Source organism: Bufo gargarizans, chromosome 4 (assembly GCF_014858855.1).
Source record: "Bufo gargarizans isolate SCDJY-AF-19 chromosome 4, ASM1485885v1, whole genome shotgun sequence".
In the NCBI taxonomy this organism is placed as follows: domain Eukaryota; kingdom Metazoa; phylum Chordata; class Amphibia; order Anura; family Bufonidae; genus Bufo; species Bufo gargarizans.
Window position 1 is genome coordinate 163,541,853 of NC_058083.1, and position 16,106 is coordinate 163,557,958.

The 16,106-nt window shown below is 39.2% G+C and overlaps 1 protein-coding gene across 3 annotated transcripts in view; it reads right to left on the minus strand.

The window, feature by feature from the left end:
• The window catches only part of SI (sucrase-isomaltase), a 360,959-nt gene that overhangs the window by 31,484 nt on the left and 313,369 nt on the right, over positions 1-16,106 (minus strand). For all 3 annotated transcript variants that reach the window (XM_044289835.1, XM_044289836.1, XM_044289837.1), the window contains 8 exons: positions 14,384-14,552; positions 10,930-11,026; positions 8,398-8,510; positions 8,188-8,313; positions 7,962-8,090; positions 5,707-5,817; positions 4,437-4,499; positions 422-538 (listed from right to left, as the gene is read on the minus strand). In XM_044289835.1, coding sequence (XP_044145770.1) covers positions 422-538; positions 4,437-4,499; positions 5,707-5,817; positions 7,962-8,090; positions 8,188-8,313; positions 8,398-8,510; positions 10,930-11,026; positions 14,384-14,552 — 925 coding nt within the window. The remainder of the gene's footprint in view (positions 1-421; positions 539-4,436; positions 4,500-5,706; positions 5,818-7,961; positions 8,091-8,187; positions 8,314-8,397; positions 8,511-10,929; positions 11,027-14,383; positions 14,553-16,106) is intronic.

Below are 16,106 nucleotides of genomic sequence, written 5' to 3' on the forward strand. Positions count from 1 at the left end.
CTATTAGATTGTGCCCTTGTGTCATTAGTGACAGCAGCAAATAAGAAGTTAAATGGCTGGTATTTGAAATGAGCAGGAGGCCCGCTGTTATAAAAAAGATGAGCTCCTACTTTTTGCTGCACAGATATTTTGCTGTGGCCTACTCTAATGCCCCTTGGTGACCACCGTAAAAAGGCATATCAGAGGTCACTAGAGGGTAGAACAGTATGCAGTTAGCTTCTAAGCTCAGTCTAGTGGTGTCTGCAGGCATTCATCATGTTATCTTTTACCTTTAGCTCCAATTGATATAGATATAAACCATAAAATGTATCAACCTATTTACATGTAATTATAATTTAAAAAAACAGAACAGTGGACATTCACTTAAAAGATATGCATTTTCAAAAAAAAATTGTGTAAATCAAGGAAATGCCATACTTACAATCCATAGACCATCAAATCTAATATACTTGTCTCTGAAATCTTTCACTTCTTGCTTCCACCATTCTGCTGTGACATTCTTGAAAAAGTCTGGGAATGCTACATGAGCTCTGTAAAGCTAAATACAAATATGCATACAGGCAAGTCACATTAATGATTTAGTAATTGCCTTCATTACAATTACACAGATGTACATGATTTACTAGTCATATCTTCAAATATCACTTACAGTTTTCTTGCTTTGGTCATTTGGAAGTGTTCCAAATTGGCATTTAAATAACAGTTTATTGCTATATATATATATATATATATATATATATATATATATAAATATATCATGCCATTGTGCCACATAAGACGTTTTGATCTGTGCCCAGCTATGTCTCTTCAGCTAGGATGAGCTCTTCTCAGAGAGGAAGCATAAGGCCCCTTTCACACGAGCGAGTATTCCGCGCGGGTGCGATGCGTGAGTTGAACGCATTGCACCCGCACTGAATCCTGACCCATTCATTTCTATGGGGCTGTTCACATGAGCGGTGATTTTCACGCATCACTTATGCGTTGCATGAAAATCGCAGCATGCTCCTCTTTGTGCGTTGCAGTGCGATAATCCACGCAACGCAGGCCCCATAGAAGTGAATGGGGTTGCGTGAAAATAGCAAGCATCCGCAAGCAAGTGCGGATGCGGTGCGATTTTCACGCATGGGTTCTAGGTGACAGTCTATTCACTGTATTATTTTCCCTTATAACATGGTTATAAGGGAAAATAATAGCATTCTGAATACAGAATGCATAGTATAATAGGGCTGGAAGGGTTAAAAAAAATAAAAAAGTTAACTCACCTTCTCCTCTTGTTCGCGTAGTTCCCGGTCTGTTCTTTGCTAGCTGTGGGCTTGGACTAAAGGACCTGTGGTGATGTCAGATCACATGCTCCATCACCATGGTGATGGAGCATGTGATTGGAGCATGTGATCTGACGTCACCACAGGTCATTCAGCCCAAGCCCACAGCTAACAAAGAACAGACCGGGAACGAACTACGCGAACAAGAGGATAAGGTGAGTTAACTTTTTAATTTTTTTAACCCTTCCAGCACTATTATACTATGCATTCTGTAGTCAGAATGCTATTATTTTCCCTTATAACCATGTTATAAGGGAAAATACTACAATCTTCAGAAGATCAATCCCAAGCCCGAACTTCTGTGAAGAAGTTCGGGTTTGGGTACCAAACATGCGCGATTTTTCTCACGTGAGTGCAAAAACGCATGACAATGTTTTGCACTCGCACAGAAAAATCGTGCATTTTCCCGCAACGCACCCGCCTCTTATCCGGGCAAAAAACATGACGCCCGTGTGAAAGAGGCCTAAGCTGAAGATGGCTGATAGACTTCTAAGGCCCCTTTCACACGAGCGTGACGGATTGGCTCAGGATGCGTTAAGGGTGCGTTCAGTGAAACTCACACTATTTTGCAAGCAAGTTCAGTCAGTTTTGTCTGCGATTGCGTTCAATTGTTCACTTTTTTCCGCGTGGGTGCAATGCGTTTTGATGCGTTTTTCATGCGCGTGATAAAAAACAGAATGTTTACAAACAACATCTCTTAGCAACCATCAGTGAAAAACGCATCGCACACGCACTTGCTTGCGGATGCAATGCGTTTTTAACGCAGCCCCATTCACTTCTATGGGGCCAGGGCTGCGTGAAAAATGCAGAATATAGAACATGCTGCGATTTTCATGCAACGCAGAACTGATGCGTGAAAAACAACGCTCATGTACACAGAACCATTGAAATGAATGGGTCAGGATTCAGTGCGGGTGCTATGCGTTCACGTCACGCATTGCACCCGCGCGGAAAACTCGCTCGTTCACACTTCAGTGTTTGGTCAGTGATTTCCATCAGTGATTTGTGAGCCAAAACCAGAAGTGGAGCCTCCACAGACATGAGGTAGAAGGGAAAGATCTGCTCCTGTTCTGTGTTTAGAGTTGCACCTGGTTTTGGCTCACAAATCACTGATGGAAATCACTGACTGAAGTGTGAACAAGGCCTAAGGCCCCTTTCACACAGGCGAGTATTCCGCGCAGGTGCAATGCGTGAGGTGAACGCATTGCACCCGCACTGAATCCTGACCCATTCATTTCTATGGGGCTGTGCACATGAGCGGTGATTTTTACGCATCACTTGTGCGTTGCGTGAAAATCGCAGCATGCTCTATATTCTGCATTTTTCACACAACGCAGGCCCCATAGAAGTGAGTGGGGCCGTGTGAAAATCGCAAGCATCCGCAAGCAAGTGCGGATGCGGGGCGATTTTCACGCATGGTTGCTAGGTGACGATCGGGCTGGGGACCTGATGTGTATTATTTTCCCTTATAACATGGTTATAAGGGAAAATAATAGCATTCTGAATACAGAATTCAAAGTAAAATAGTGATGAAGGGGTTAAAAAAAAAAATCAACTCACCAAGTCCACTTGATCGCATAGTTGCGGATCTCTGTCTTCTTCTGTAATGGTGAGCTGCCGGCTAAGGACCTGTGGTGACGTCACATCACATGATCCAATCACATGGTCCCTCACCATGGTGATGAACCATGTGATTGGACCATAGTGACATGACTCACCACAGGTCTTTTGCCAGGTCCTGAAGATAGAACAGAGACCGGAAGCTATGGAGCAGGTAAGTTAAATTTTTTTATTTTATTTTTTAACCCCTCCATCCCTAATTTACTTTGCATTCTGTATTAAGAATGCTATTATTTTCCCTTATAACAATGTTATAAGGGAAAATAATAAAATCTATACAACACCTAACCCAAACCTGAACTTCAGTGATGAAGTCCGGGATTGGGTCTGGGTACCAAACATGGTGATTTTCTCACGCGCGTGCAAAACGCATTAAAACGCTTTATAATCGTGCATTTTACCGCAACGCACCCGCATCTTATCGGGCCCTCACACGCCACGCTCGTGTGAAAGAGGCCTAAGGATTGCAGCCACACAGTCAGGTTTCTGCATGCAGTTTTGGTAGCCAATATCGGGAGTGGATCATAAAAGGAGATTAAGTATACAGGACTTCACTCTTTTTAATTCACTCCTGCTTTTGACTTCCAAAACTGAATGCAGAACCTGACGGTGTGGTCATATCCTAAGAGCTTGTCCTTAGCTAAGACCTCAGGTACATTACTGTGTCTGTATTGTGGTTCGCAAACCATGGATCCCAAAAATTAGGCCATCTGCCTTTTTCTGCCTTTAGAAATATCTATTTTCATCTTCAATATGAACAAGAATAGAACGTTCTATAATTGGAGAAACAGATAATTTGAGGTTACACTGCGGCAGCCCGCTTCAGTCACTGCACCCTGGCTTAGGCCTCATTCACATCTCTGTGTCAGTGTCACGTCCGTGAAAAAAAGTGTATGTGTTTCATCCATGAAGATGTCCGTGAAGGATCCATAGTTGGTCCGTGTGTCCGTTTTTACTATCCGTGTGTCATCCGTAATTCACTGATGTTGCTCAGCTGACAATTAATTTCCAAAGAATCTCCTATCAGTCATCAGTGAAAAACGAACGCAACACAGACACAAAATGGATGTCAGTGATTTTCACGGATCCATAGACTTCAATGGGCGTGCTTGGTCCGCATCACGGATCAAAGTAGTGCATGTCCCCGTGATTTTTTTACTGACCCATGGTCAGTAAAAAAATACTGAAATATGAACAGACACATTTAAATCAATGGGTGCGTGTGTTAGAGGCCGTATGATATACAATTGTAGCAAGTTTCAAATAAAGCCTCATTCGCACTTCAGTGTTTTGGTCAGTAATTTCTATCAGTGATTGTGAGCCAAAACCAGGACTGGAGCCTCCACAGACATAAGGTATAAGGGAAAGATCTGCCCCTGTTCTGTGATTAGAGCCGCACCTGGTTTTGGCTCAAAATCACTGATGGAAATCACTGACCGAACACTGATGTGTGAATGAGGCATAGCAAAGGATATTTATGACTGCAATACTTACTTGAACTTGCTCATCCCAACCAAGTGAAGTATTTACTTGTACACCAGGTAAATCTGGCCAGACCTGACAAAAGAAAAATCCAAAAATAAGGACTATAGGATTATTACTTAAAGACAGCATACCACACTGCGACATGGAGACATTTTACATGCCATATCATTCTCACATGCAATTGGACCACATCAATAGTGATGAGCAGCATAGGCAATATTCGTTTTAGTCATATTTTGCACATTTTGGGCCTAATGTTTGCGATAAATTAGCAAATTCTAGAATTTGCGATCTCCATTGGCAATGTAATATGTGCGTAGTGCGTGCGCAATACAGACGTGGCTCACTTTTGTTACATTTTTCAAGCTGCTACAAGTTCCCTGAGACTGGAGAAAATTTCGTGATTGTGAGGAAGAACTCCTGATCACTGCACAGTAATTCCTATCACACTACCTACCACCCTGCACTGTAACCTATCAGCTACACTGTATCACTATCTAACTTAGGCCTCGTGCACACGACCATATGGCCTTTTCGGTATTTTGTGGTCCGCAAAAAACGGATCCGCAAAAAATACGGATGACGTACTCGCGCATTCCGTTTTTTACGGAACGGAACAGCTGGACCCTGATAGAACAGTACTATCCTTGTCCGTTATGAGGGTAATAATAGGACATGTTTTATCTTAATAAATAACGGAACGCAAAAAAAATTAACTTAAACGGAAAATAAACAAGTTTGTGTGCAAGAGGCCTTACACTGACTATCTCCCACTCTCCCGCTAAATATTTGTATTGTATATATGAGCTAACTATCTTATGTAATTGGATAAGGAATAGGATCTAGATGAAAGCACAGAGCACAGCAATGTCACTGCTCTCTCTCTCTCCAAACTGTAAAAAATGGCTGCCGGGGAGGTTCTTATATAGTAAGGGGTAGGCAACTTTCCTATTGGTTTCTAGGGATGTTGCTAAGCCCAGACAAAGACATTGCAGCCTTCTCATTGGCCCACAAGCATGAAGTAGGAGGGTACTGATGGAAAAAAATAAATTTGAGAATATTCGCGAGTACGAAGATATAGCACTATAGACTAGATCTTCGTGACCAAAATTTGCTATTAGAATATTCGCGATCAACACTACACATCAACCGAATTAAAATAAAATATATAAAAACTGGCAGATTGTTAAAATACTGTAGATTAAATAGGAAATCTAATATAGAAATCAGTGTACACCTATCATTCCTTTGGTTTTCTTATCTATGTGAGATAGCATACCTTGCCCCATACAATGTCACTTTCGTTGTCCCATTTTATGAAGACGTCTTGGTCCCTTCCTTTTGTGAAAGCAGGGTATGGTTCGGTCTCATTTGCGGCAATAGCTGGATCCTACAATGAAAAGAAGTAAATGACCTGTCCATTCTGTATGTTGGATAAGTGCACGTTTGTTTGACTTTTTAGTTTAAAATCCCTTGGATTACTATAATAACAGTTATACCATTCCATTGTGAATACCAACCTTTCACACGTGGCTAACATAGTCAATATATTGGTTATTGATTTTACAGAATTGTATAAAATTTATAAAATTACTCATTCACATTTTATATGCTTTTCCATTTTTTCCATTTATGATTGCGTAAAGTTTATTCTATTTGTGTGTGTGTGTAATTATGGGAGCCACCATCTTGTCTAATCTGCTGCTGTGAGCTGGGAACAGAAGTTCTGAGACATGCATTACAGCAGGAATCTGGGCATTATGCCTCACTTTTATCAGGTGATCTCGCTGACCATTTAAACCAGGCATCTCAAACTGCGGCCCTCCAGCTGTTGCAAAACTACAACTCCCAGCATGCCAGGACAGCCTACAGGTATCAGCCTACAGCAGGGCATTGTGGGAGTTGTAGTTTTACAACAGCTGGAGGGCCGCAGTTTGAGATGCCTGGTTTAGACAGAACCAGGACTCGCCCCTGAGGCGAAACCTTGGTCGGGCAGATCTGTGTGTGGATGTTTTATTTAACGCTTATAATCATACTTCCATTGTGAGTGTAATAAATATTTTATGATCATATTTCTGGTGGTACATTACTATGTGAGCAACCCTCTAATTTCCACAGAAGGATTGTTTTACTAAAGCTGTCTCTGTTGGATACATCGATGTTTGGTTGCGTCTAAAAAGACTGTGATGGTCTGAGTAATTACGGATGCTTTTGTCTAAAATGGGAAGCGCGATCATCTTTGTATAGAAACTGACGGTAAATGTGAATTGAGCCCACTTCACACAGAGATCAGCAGCGCTAACGAGAAAGACAAGAACAACGTAATGGAGAAAAAAAAAATTTATACAATTTTATTCACTTTTATCAGAGACTTTGCTTTTATCATTGACTTCTGTAGAAGAGTGATGTGAGCTTGCTTTGTGACCTGTGCGGAGAGGTCATAGTGCAGGTAGGAGAAGAAGGTGAGAACATTTGTTGTCATTATCTGCCTCCAGCTTTAAAACAGAGTTTTCAGTACCTAATTGTTTGTATTTTCCTTGTGATGATAATGATATGACTTTTTTGACAAAGGCTCCATTGAGAGAGCTGAAATGCTGCATTGCTTTTGGGTGTAATAAACATCACCTGATTTTCACTACAAGACCGGAGTGCTGCCCTTTCTTCATCATTTTTACTTTACTGTTCCTGGTCCGGGAACTATTGCAGAATTTGCACCTGGTAAACCTATAGAGTGCTGCTGATTCATTTTCATTTATATATATATATATATATATATATATATATTATTATTTTTTTTATTTTTTTTCCAGCATGATCAACCCTATTATACCAGTCATAGTCACCGGTAGGGTTGATCATGCCTGGTTTATAGGGGTTGATCATGCTAACAAGGCCACTTTAACATAAAAAGGTCATTCTTTTACAATAGATTTCTTTTTGCTACGTAAGTTTAGGGTTTATACTTTTCTTCCTGTGATACTGGTTCCAATTATACAAGCACGGGCCCAGGCTTTGCTTCGGCTTTAGAGCAGTATTGGAATCTCTAGTATATAGCCTGTAAAATGTGCCACATTTATCACAGTTACTGATTCTAGATAAATAACCTGGCATATTTTGAAACTGTCTAGTCCAGTTTATACCACATATTTGATGGTTTCATTTTTGTCCCCATTCCCCAAAAAATCTGTTCCCTTGCGCTAACAAACAGTGTGTGAAGAATCTGTCCCACTGTGCCAAAATTCTGTCCACCAACAACTTTAAACCAATTGGTCTAGTCTTTATCACTTTGGTCTACTAGAATTATGAATTTCAGTTACATAAATGTTTCTAAAAGCTCGACAAAATATGCCATTACATGTCTAGGATTGAAGAACAAGTCTGGCACATACAGTATGATGAATAAATGCACCTAAAATAAGACCTCACAAAACGTTGGCACAAAAAAAGTGGCTCACATAGCATAATAAATGTGGGCCAAATATGCAAACTAGCTATTTTCTAAAAATTAGTTGGCTATAGATAATAATAACTTACCAACATGATGATGACTTTCATTCCCTGTGTTCGGATGCTATCAAATATATCAGGAAGTCTCTGGAAGTCTTTACCTAAAGTGAAGTCCATTTGTCTTTCCATGTAATCAATGTCCGCATACTGTACATCCTGGGAAATGGCAAGGTTCAGGAGAAACCATATAATAAATGCAAAATACTGCATTGTTGACCAATCCCTCCCCATGTACACACATATAGTCACTTACATATGGTATTTGAGCTGCCACCATGTCATTATATACTTGTTCAATTTCACTATCGTTCTTATACCCATAACGACACAACTGGAATCCAAGAGCCCAATAAGCTGGCATGACAGGTCGTCCTACAAGCTGAAATTTCATATAGCAATGTTAGAGCTGTGTCTCTTTATGACTTCCAATACATATGACTGTTTAACATGTTAATCAACTTACTTTAGTGTATTGCTGGACAACCATCTCTGGTGTTGGACCCAGTACAACAAAAAAGTCTAAAATTCCACCAATTGTGCGATAAGTTAAAGCTGGAGTTGGTTGCACTGTTATATCTGGAATATAATTATAGTATTCATTAATATATACAGCATAAAACATCCATATTGTGACTAAGAGCAGTAATACACTTCACACTGGCCTGATCATGCATATGGTAGTTTAATAGTTAATGCAGCTGTAAGTTATTTGGGTGCATAAAATGATAGAGTGGTGAAATACATTCCTGATAGGTTTGCTATGAGAGAGCTCTAAATATAATACTTATTTCCTGGCAATGACAGAACTTGGCTACTTTGACTGTATTAGCTCATGCATGGGGGTCACAGAGTCCCTAATACATGCATGTATTATATCACATGAAAAAAGGCACAAAAATTATTTATATAACGTACAGGAAAGAAAGGGAAGCAAAAACTGTGTCTGCTCAGGAAGGAAGTAAAAAGAATAAGGTAACCCAGACCATCCCTTAAACATGCCCTATAGAGCTCTGCAAGGAGAACGCACACCTTTCAAAAGTTTCAAATGGGAAAAAACATTCCTTTTTGTTTGCTTTATGTCAAATGCTTGAACAAAATGTTTCTTCATTTGTCACAAAGGAAACAGTGGACTCACAATAAATGAATAAAAGAGGTACAGCAGCTAATCCTGCTCATACTAAAAATCCGTAAGCTGGTCGATAAGACCTAACATTTGTACCTCTGAAAGGAATGATTAAGCCTATTTGATCTATTGCTGAAACCTTTAGGCTGCCTCCACACTACATTAACTCTTTTTTTTTCCATCAAAAGTAGGAATCAAACTTGATATAAAGAGGGAAAAAAAACTTCTTTGCTTGAGAATGTTTTCCTTCTCCTTTTTAAGGCTTGTTCACATGAACGTATTTTGCGTTCCGTATACGGTCCGTATACGGAACCATTCAGATCAATTGGTCTGCAAAACATATGGACAGCACTCTTTGTGCTGTCCGCATCCTTTAATCTGTTCCGTGGCCCTGCAAAGATTGTCACAGCACTCTTTGTCCTGTCCTATTCTTGTCTGTTTTGCGGACAAGAATAGGCATTTCTATAATAGGTCTCCTGTTCTGTTCCGCAAATTGCAGAAGGCACATGGGCGGCATCTCTTTTTTGCGGATACGCAATTTAATATAAAGGGAAAAGTGAATCTCTGAAATGTAGTGTGAAAGCAGCATTATAACTACATTAAAGGAAAATGAAACATTTTAAAACAGGAATCCAAAGTGTTTTAAAGTCGTAGAATCAGAGCTTGAAGTTATTAACCGAAGTCTTTAGTATTAAAGGGGCTATGAAAATATTTCATTTGTTTAAACCAGCACCTGAATCTGAACACTTCTGCAACTACATAAAATTAAAAATTTTGTATAGCCACTGAGCTATTTAATAAAGTGTATCTGTATAGCGCCACCTGCTGTTTGTTTTTTGTCTTATTTTCGTCTTTGTTCAGCTCACTGAGAATGCTCAGTTTCTTCTTTCAGATGCCTCTTGAGCCGTGATTGGGATTGCAGTTTTTTAATTCTAGTTCCTGATCTGAACTATGGGGCTGGCATCTTGTCTGAGATATTGTTAGCAGCACTTAGAGATCTGCTTTGCCATAGTCACTAGTGTTGAGCGAATCGAGCTTCCAATCATAGATCTGAAGTCGATTCGTTCTAACACTTCGTTTTATTGCTGCACGGAGATGTATGTGCTTTGCAGAGGCAAAATTCATTAAGTCTGAAGTTGCACAAGACTTTGGTGAATAACTTCAGGCTTCAATTCTATGAAACATTTTAAAACAGGAATCCCGAAGTGTTTTAAAGTATTAGAATTGAAGCGCTAAGTTATTCACTCAAGTCTTGGGAGAATTTTTCCTCCGTGAAGCACATACGGTACTTTTTAATGCAGTACGGAGACAGGTCTTAGTACAGCAATAAAACAAAGTGTTAGAACGAATCGACTTTGGATCTATGATCCGAAGTTCGATTAGCTCAACACTAATAGCCACCATGGGCCATAAACACAATAGACTGTATGGGACTTATTTACTTCTATGGGAGAGTCTTGTAGACATGCTCTGTGACCTGTGCACAGATACAAGGAATGATCCACTACTGTGACTGGTGGATCCTGTGTTCTCTCTATATAGGTGATATCTGCAATTTAACCTTGCCTGAGATGATAATGAGATGACTGCTGAAAAGAGATCTGCACAGACCAAAAAATGGTGCCTAATATTAGGTTCAGTGGCCATTGTGAAAACTATAGGGTGTTAGAATTTATATATATATATATATATATATATATATATATATATATATATTTATATAGCGATATGTAAAATTAAATATACTGTAACATCAAAATGCTTCATATATGTTCAACATAAAAGCTTTATAGGCCATTTTCTGATATCCCATTCCCTTTAAGAGCAGTATCAAAGTAGAAACAAATAGTGTTTGTAAGGAAATGAACTTACCCATGGCATTGCTGTTAAGCAGGAACACTCCATGAGCGTTGCCTTCATTTTCTAGGCCCATATAGAAAGGATGGACACCATAGGCATTTTCTTTATACTACAGAGATGAGACATGAAAAGTGAACATCCTGTTGCACATAAACATTGTGCCATATACAGGTCCTTCTCAAACAATTAGCATATTGTGATAAAGTTAATTATTTTCTGTAATGTACTGATAAACATTAGACTTTCATATATTTTAGATTCATTACACCCAACTGAAGTAGTTCAAGCCTTTTATTGTTTTAATATTGATGATTTTGGCATACAGCTCATGAAAACCCTAAATTCCTATCTAAAAAAATTAGCATATCATGAAAAGGTTCTCTAAACGAGCTATTAACCTAATCATCTGAATCAACTAATTAACTCTAAACACCTGCAAAAGATTCCTGAGGCTTTTAAAAACTCCCAGCCTGGTTCATTACTCAAAACCACAATCATGGGTAAGACTGCCGACCTGACTGCTGTCCAGAAGGCCATCATTGACACCCTCAAGCGAGAGGGTAAGACACAGAAAGAAATTTCTGAACTAATAGGCTGTTCCCAGAGTGCTGTATCAAGGCACCTCAGTGGGAAGTCTGTGGGAAGGAAAAAGTGTGGCAGAAAACGCGGCACAACGAGAAGAGGTGACCGGACCCTGAGGAAGATTGTGGAGAAGGACCGATTCCAGACCTTGGGGGACCTGCGGAAGCAGTGGACTGAGTCTGGAGTAGAAACATCCAGAGCCACCGTGTACAGGCGTGTACAGGAAATGGGCTACAGGTGCCGCATTCCCCAGGTCAAGCCACTTTGGAACCAGAAACAGCGGCAGAAGCGCCTGACCTGGGCTACAGAGAAGCAGCACTGGACTGTTGCTCAGTGGTCCAAAGTACTTTTTTCGGATGAAAGCTAATTTTGCATGTCATTCGGAAATATAGGTGCCAGAGTCTGGAGGAAGACTGGGGAGAGGGAAATGCCAAAATGCCTGAAGTCCAGTGTCAAGTACCCACAGTCAGTGATGGTCTGGGGTGCCATGTCAGCTGCTGGTGTTGGTCCACTGTGTTTTATCAAGGGCAGGGTCAGTGCAGCTAGCTATCAGGAGATTTTGGAGCACTTCATGCTTCCATCTGCTGAAAAGCTTTATGGAGATGCAGATTTCATTTTTCAGCACGACCTGGCACCTGCTCACAGTGCCAAAACCACTGGTAAATGGTTTACTGACCATGGTATTACTGTTCTCAATTGGCCTGCCAACTCTCCTGACCTGAACCCCATAGAGAATCTGTGGGATATTGGGAAGAGAAAGTTGAGAGACGCAAGACCCAACACTCTGGATGAGCTTAAGGCCGCTATCGAAGCATCCTGGGCCTCCATAACACCTCAGCAGTGCCACAGGCTGATTGCCTCCATGCCACGCCGCAGTCATTTCTGCAAAAGGATTCCTGACCAAGTATTGAGTGCATAACTGAACATAATTATTTGAAGGTTGACTTTTTTTGTATTAAAAACACTTTTCTTTTTTTAGTCAGATCAAATATGCTAATTTTTTTTAGATAGGAATTTTCGATTTTCATGAGCTGTATGCCAAAATCATCAATATTAAAACAATAAAAGGCTTGAACTACTTCAGTTGTGTGTAATGAATCTAAAATATATGAAAGTCTAATGTTTATCAGTACGTTACAGAAAATAATGACCTTTATCACAATATGCAATTTTTTTTAGAAGGACCTGTATAACAATTCTAGCGACTTGAGGCCATTGACTGCCAACTTATAGATGCCATAACTCTTTCAACAATCAGGTAAAGCCTCTATAGAACTTGAGAATAAAGTTGCCTTTTATTCTCTACTTTGCTATGTGTGATTCATATGCAGCAAAAGATATGAAATATTCTATAAATGTTGCACTGTAAATTATTACCCAGATTGTGGAAACAATTGCTGGGAACCGTAATGACATTTTGTTTTAATTCCATTAAAGGCCAGATTATGATCGAGAGCAGATGCTATTAAAATGATTTGCTGCATGATTTCAAAGCTTAAATCTGGCCATGGCTATCAGCATGCAGTCGTATTGATTTGTAGATGCAAAAATAGATGTTATAGACTTTTCCTGGTGTTATCAGCTCCCCTATGACAGAATAGATTTACTAGGACACATTCCCACATTATATTGTGCCTTTACAGAATAAGCCAGCACTTTACAAATCTCCTGTGAATATCTCTAAATCACATTTCTGCTTGCATTAATGAATGTACACTTCAGCATTTAAGGGGCTGTTCCATGAAAAATATTCTATGGTTTTTAAACCAGCACCTGGATCTGAACTCTTTTGTAATTGCATGTAATTAAAAATTTAGCAAAGCCACTAAGTTATTCAATAAAATGTATCTGTATAGCGCCACCTGCTGATTGTTTCTGGTCTTATTTCTTTCACCTGCTCACTGAGAAGGCCGCACATGCTCAGTTTCGTCCTTCAGTTGCCTCCTGAGCTGTGATAGGCAGAGCATGGACACGCCCTCTTAGCTGCAGCAGAAAAGACACTCCCCCTGAGCTGTCAGCATGATATAAACCTAGCAGAGCAATGAATGTGGAAATCTCTGGCTCTACAAGGCTGGTTCTAGCTTTGTTACAAAGAGATTCTAATGTACTATATGATGTCTTAACTTTTTACATTAGTCATGGGATAACCTCTTTAAGGTTAAGAACTGCAAGTAATCTCAGCACAATAGGACACAATGTTGATGAACAGTGTTGTGATTAGTGTGACCATAGTATGACGTAAGTCTATGAGAAAATTCTATACTGCCTCTCTAGGAAAGCCATGAGTCTAAAAATACTTCACAGACTGGAATTGAAATATCAATACACAGCATAGCTTGCAATCCTTGAAGGAGCATGAATAGTACATTCAAGAACCATCTCCATGACTGTCAGTGAGAAATGTCTGCTCTACATCATCAAAATTTGATGTAACCTCATGACTTTCATAAAGGGCAACACATAAATTGTATCCTTTGCTTACTTTTCCAGTGTATTTGTATGTTAAAGTGACCATAGACTTCATGGTTATTGCTAGAGCCTCGAATGATTGCATTAATGATAATCATTTTATCCTATGCTTCTCAAATCAATCAGTTCTGACACTTGAAATCTGCTCCTTCTCCAGGAACATATATCACTGATGTTTAAAATAATTTACATTTGCTTGCATAAGCTCTTTTCCTTGGGTGCTTTTCATTATGATGAAGAAAAACACAAAAAGAAATGTCCTTGTATAAGTAAATGCTATGTATGCATGTGGATATGAATGTGGTAAAGAACAGATGGCTCAATGCAAATAAGAAATGTGGAAGTTTCCTTTTTTCTTTTTTTTTTTAAGTCTAGGACTTATAGTGATGATAATTATTTTAGTTTATTTACTTACACCAGGGGGCTGATCTTTGGCAAAATAACCCCAGGTGTGCCAGTTCAGATCGATACGGTATTGAGGGTGTTCTGTTTCTCCAAATCCATAGATATAATGTGAGGGCAATAGATTTGATATCTGAATAAACATGTCTGAGAAGGTGAATCCAGCAACCTGAGAATTCCAACTGTGAAAAGGGAAATGTGCCACATTAAGAATATAGCTTTTAGGGTAATGTTCATTAACAATAATGATAGAGGGCTGTTCAAAGTTACTAGTGCTGAGCGAATCGAATTCCACAAAGTGGACTTCGATCCAAATTTCATGGAAAATTCAATTTGCAGTGAAAACAAATTTCCTTGTACTTTGGGGTAGAGAATCGATTTTCCCTTGCTCTGACTCCATATATAACTATGTTCAAATCCATATATGGAATCAGTGCCTGGGGACACCCAGTGCATACAAATCTAATTTAGCCTTTATTTCTGAAAAGTTTCTAGGGGGATTTGAACTCACAACCTTTTACATTACAGCCAAGAACCTTAACCACTACAATATAGAGCTGCATGGCCAGTTATTAAAAAAAAAAAAAATATGAGACTTCTGCTATATAGGAATACTTACTAGATGTCTCATTTAATTATTATTTTTTAAGCAAATAGCCATGCAGCTCTATAGTGTAGTGGTTAAGGTTCTTGGCTGTAATATAGAAGGTTGATAGTTCAAATCCTGCCAGAAAAATTTCAGAAATATAAAATATATAAATTTAGCCTCTAAGTAATTGCCAAAAAATGTATGGCACCAAATAAATGTGTAATTACTAAACATATATAGATATATATAATCATACTACTGATATATATGAATGCATAATATGTGAGAAACTGCTACTGATATTTTAGCCATAATATTTTTACATATATAATAATATATTATATATTCTAAATATATATTATATGCAAATATATTATGGCTAAAAACCTATACATATTTCCAAAAAGATGCTGATGGGATTTGAACTCACAGCCTTCTACATTATAGACATAAACCTTAAACACTACACTATAGAGCTGCATGGTCAATACAAATAAAAAAAATGAAATCAATATGAGACTTCTGCTATATAGGAATACTTACTACTAGTTTATTTTAATTTTAATTTTTAAATAACAGGCCGTGCAGCTCTATAGTGTAGTGGTTAATTTTCTTAGCGGCAATGTAGAAGGTTGTGAGTTCAAATCCCACCAGAAACTTTCAAAAATAGAGGCTAAATTAGCTTTAAATACACTGGGTGTCCCCAAGCATAGACTCCATATATGGACATAGCTATATATGGAGTCAGAGCAGGGACACCTCAGCCAAACTAGAGTCCCGACACCCTCCCCTCCTCAGAGCAGGGGTTGCCTGGTTTAATGCTCAGGTTCTTCCATTGAGTTCTATTGTGCATGGGTGCTCTGTAGAGCATGGATGTCAAACTCATGGCCCTCCAGATGTTGCAAAACTACAACTCCCATCATTCCCTGATAGCTGTAGTATGCCCAGGCATGATGGGAGTTGTAGTTTTGCAACAGCTGGAGGGCCATGAGTTTGACATCCCTGCTGTAGAGTATCAGAGCATCGCAAAGTGTTCGACACGAGCACTTTGGTGCTCGATCAACACTAATGAATATATTTGATATACAATGAATGAGGAATCTGAGGGGTACAATGAAGATGAGAGAAGTAATCACCGCTTACTGTC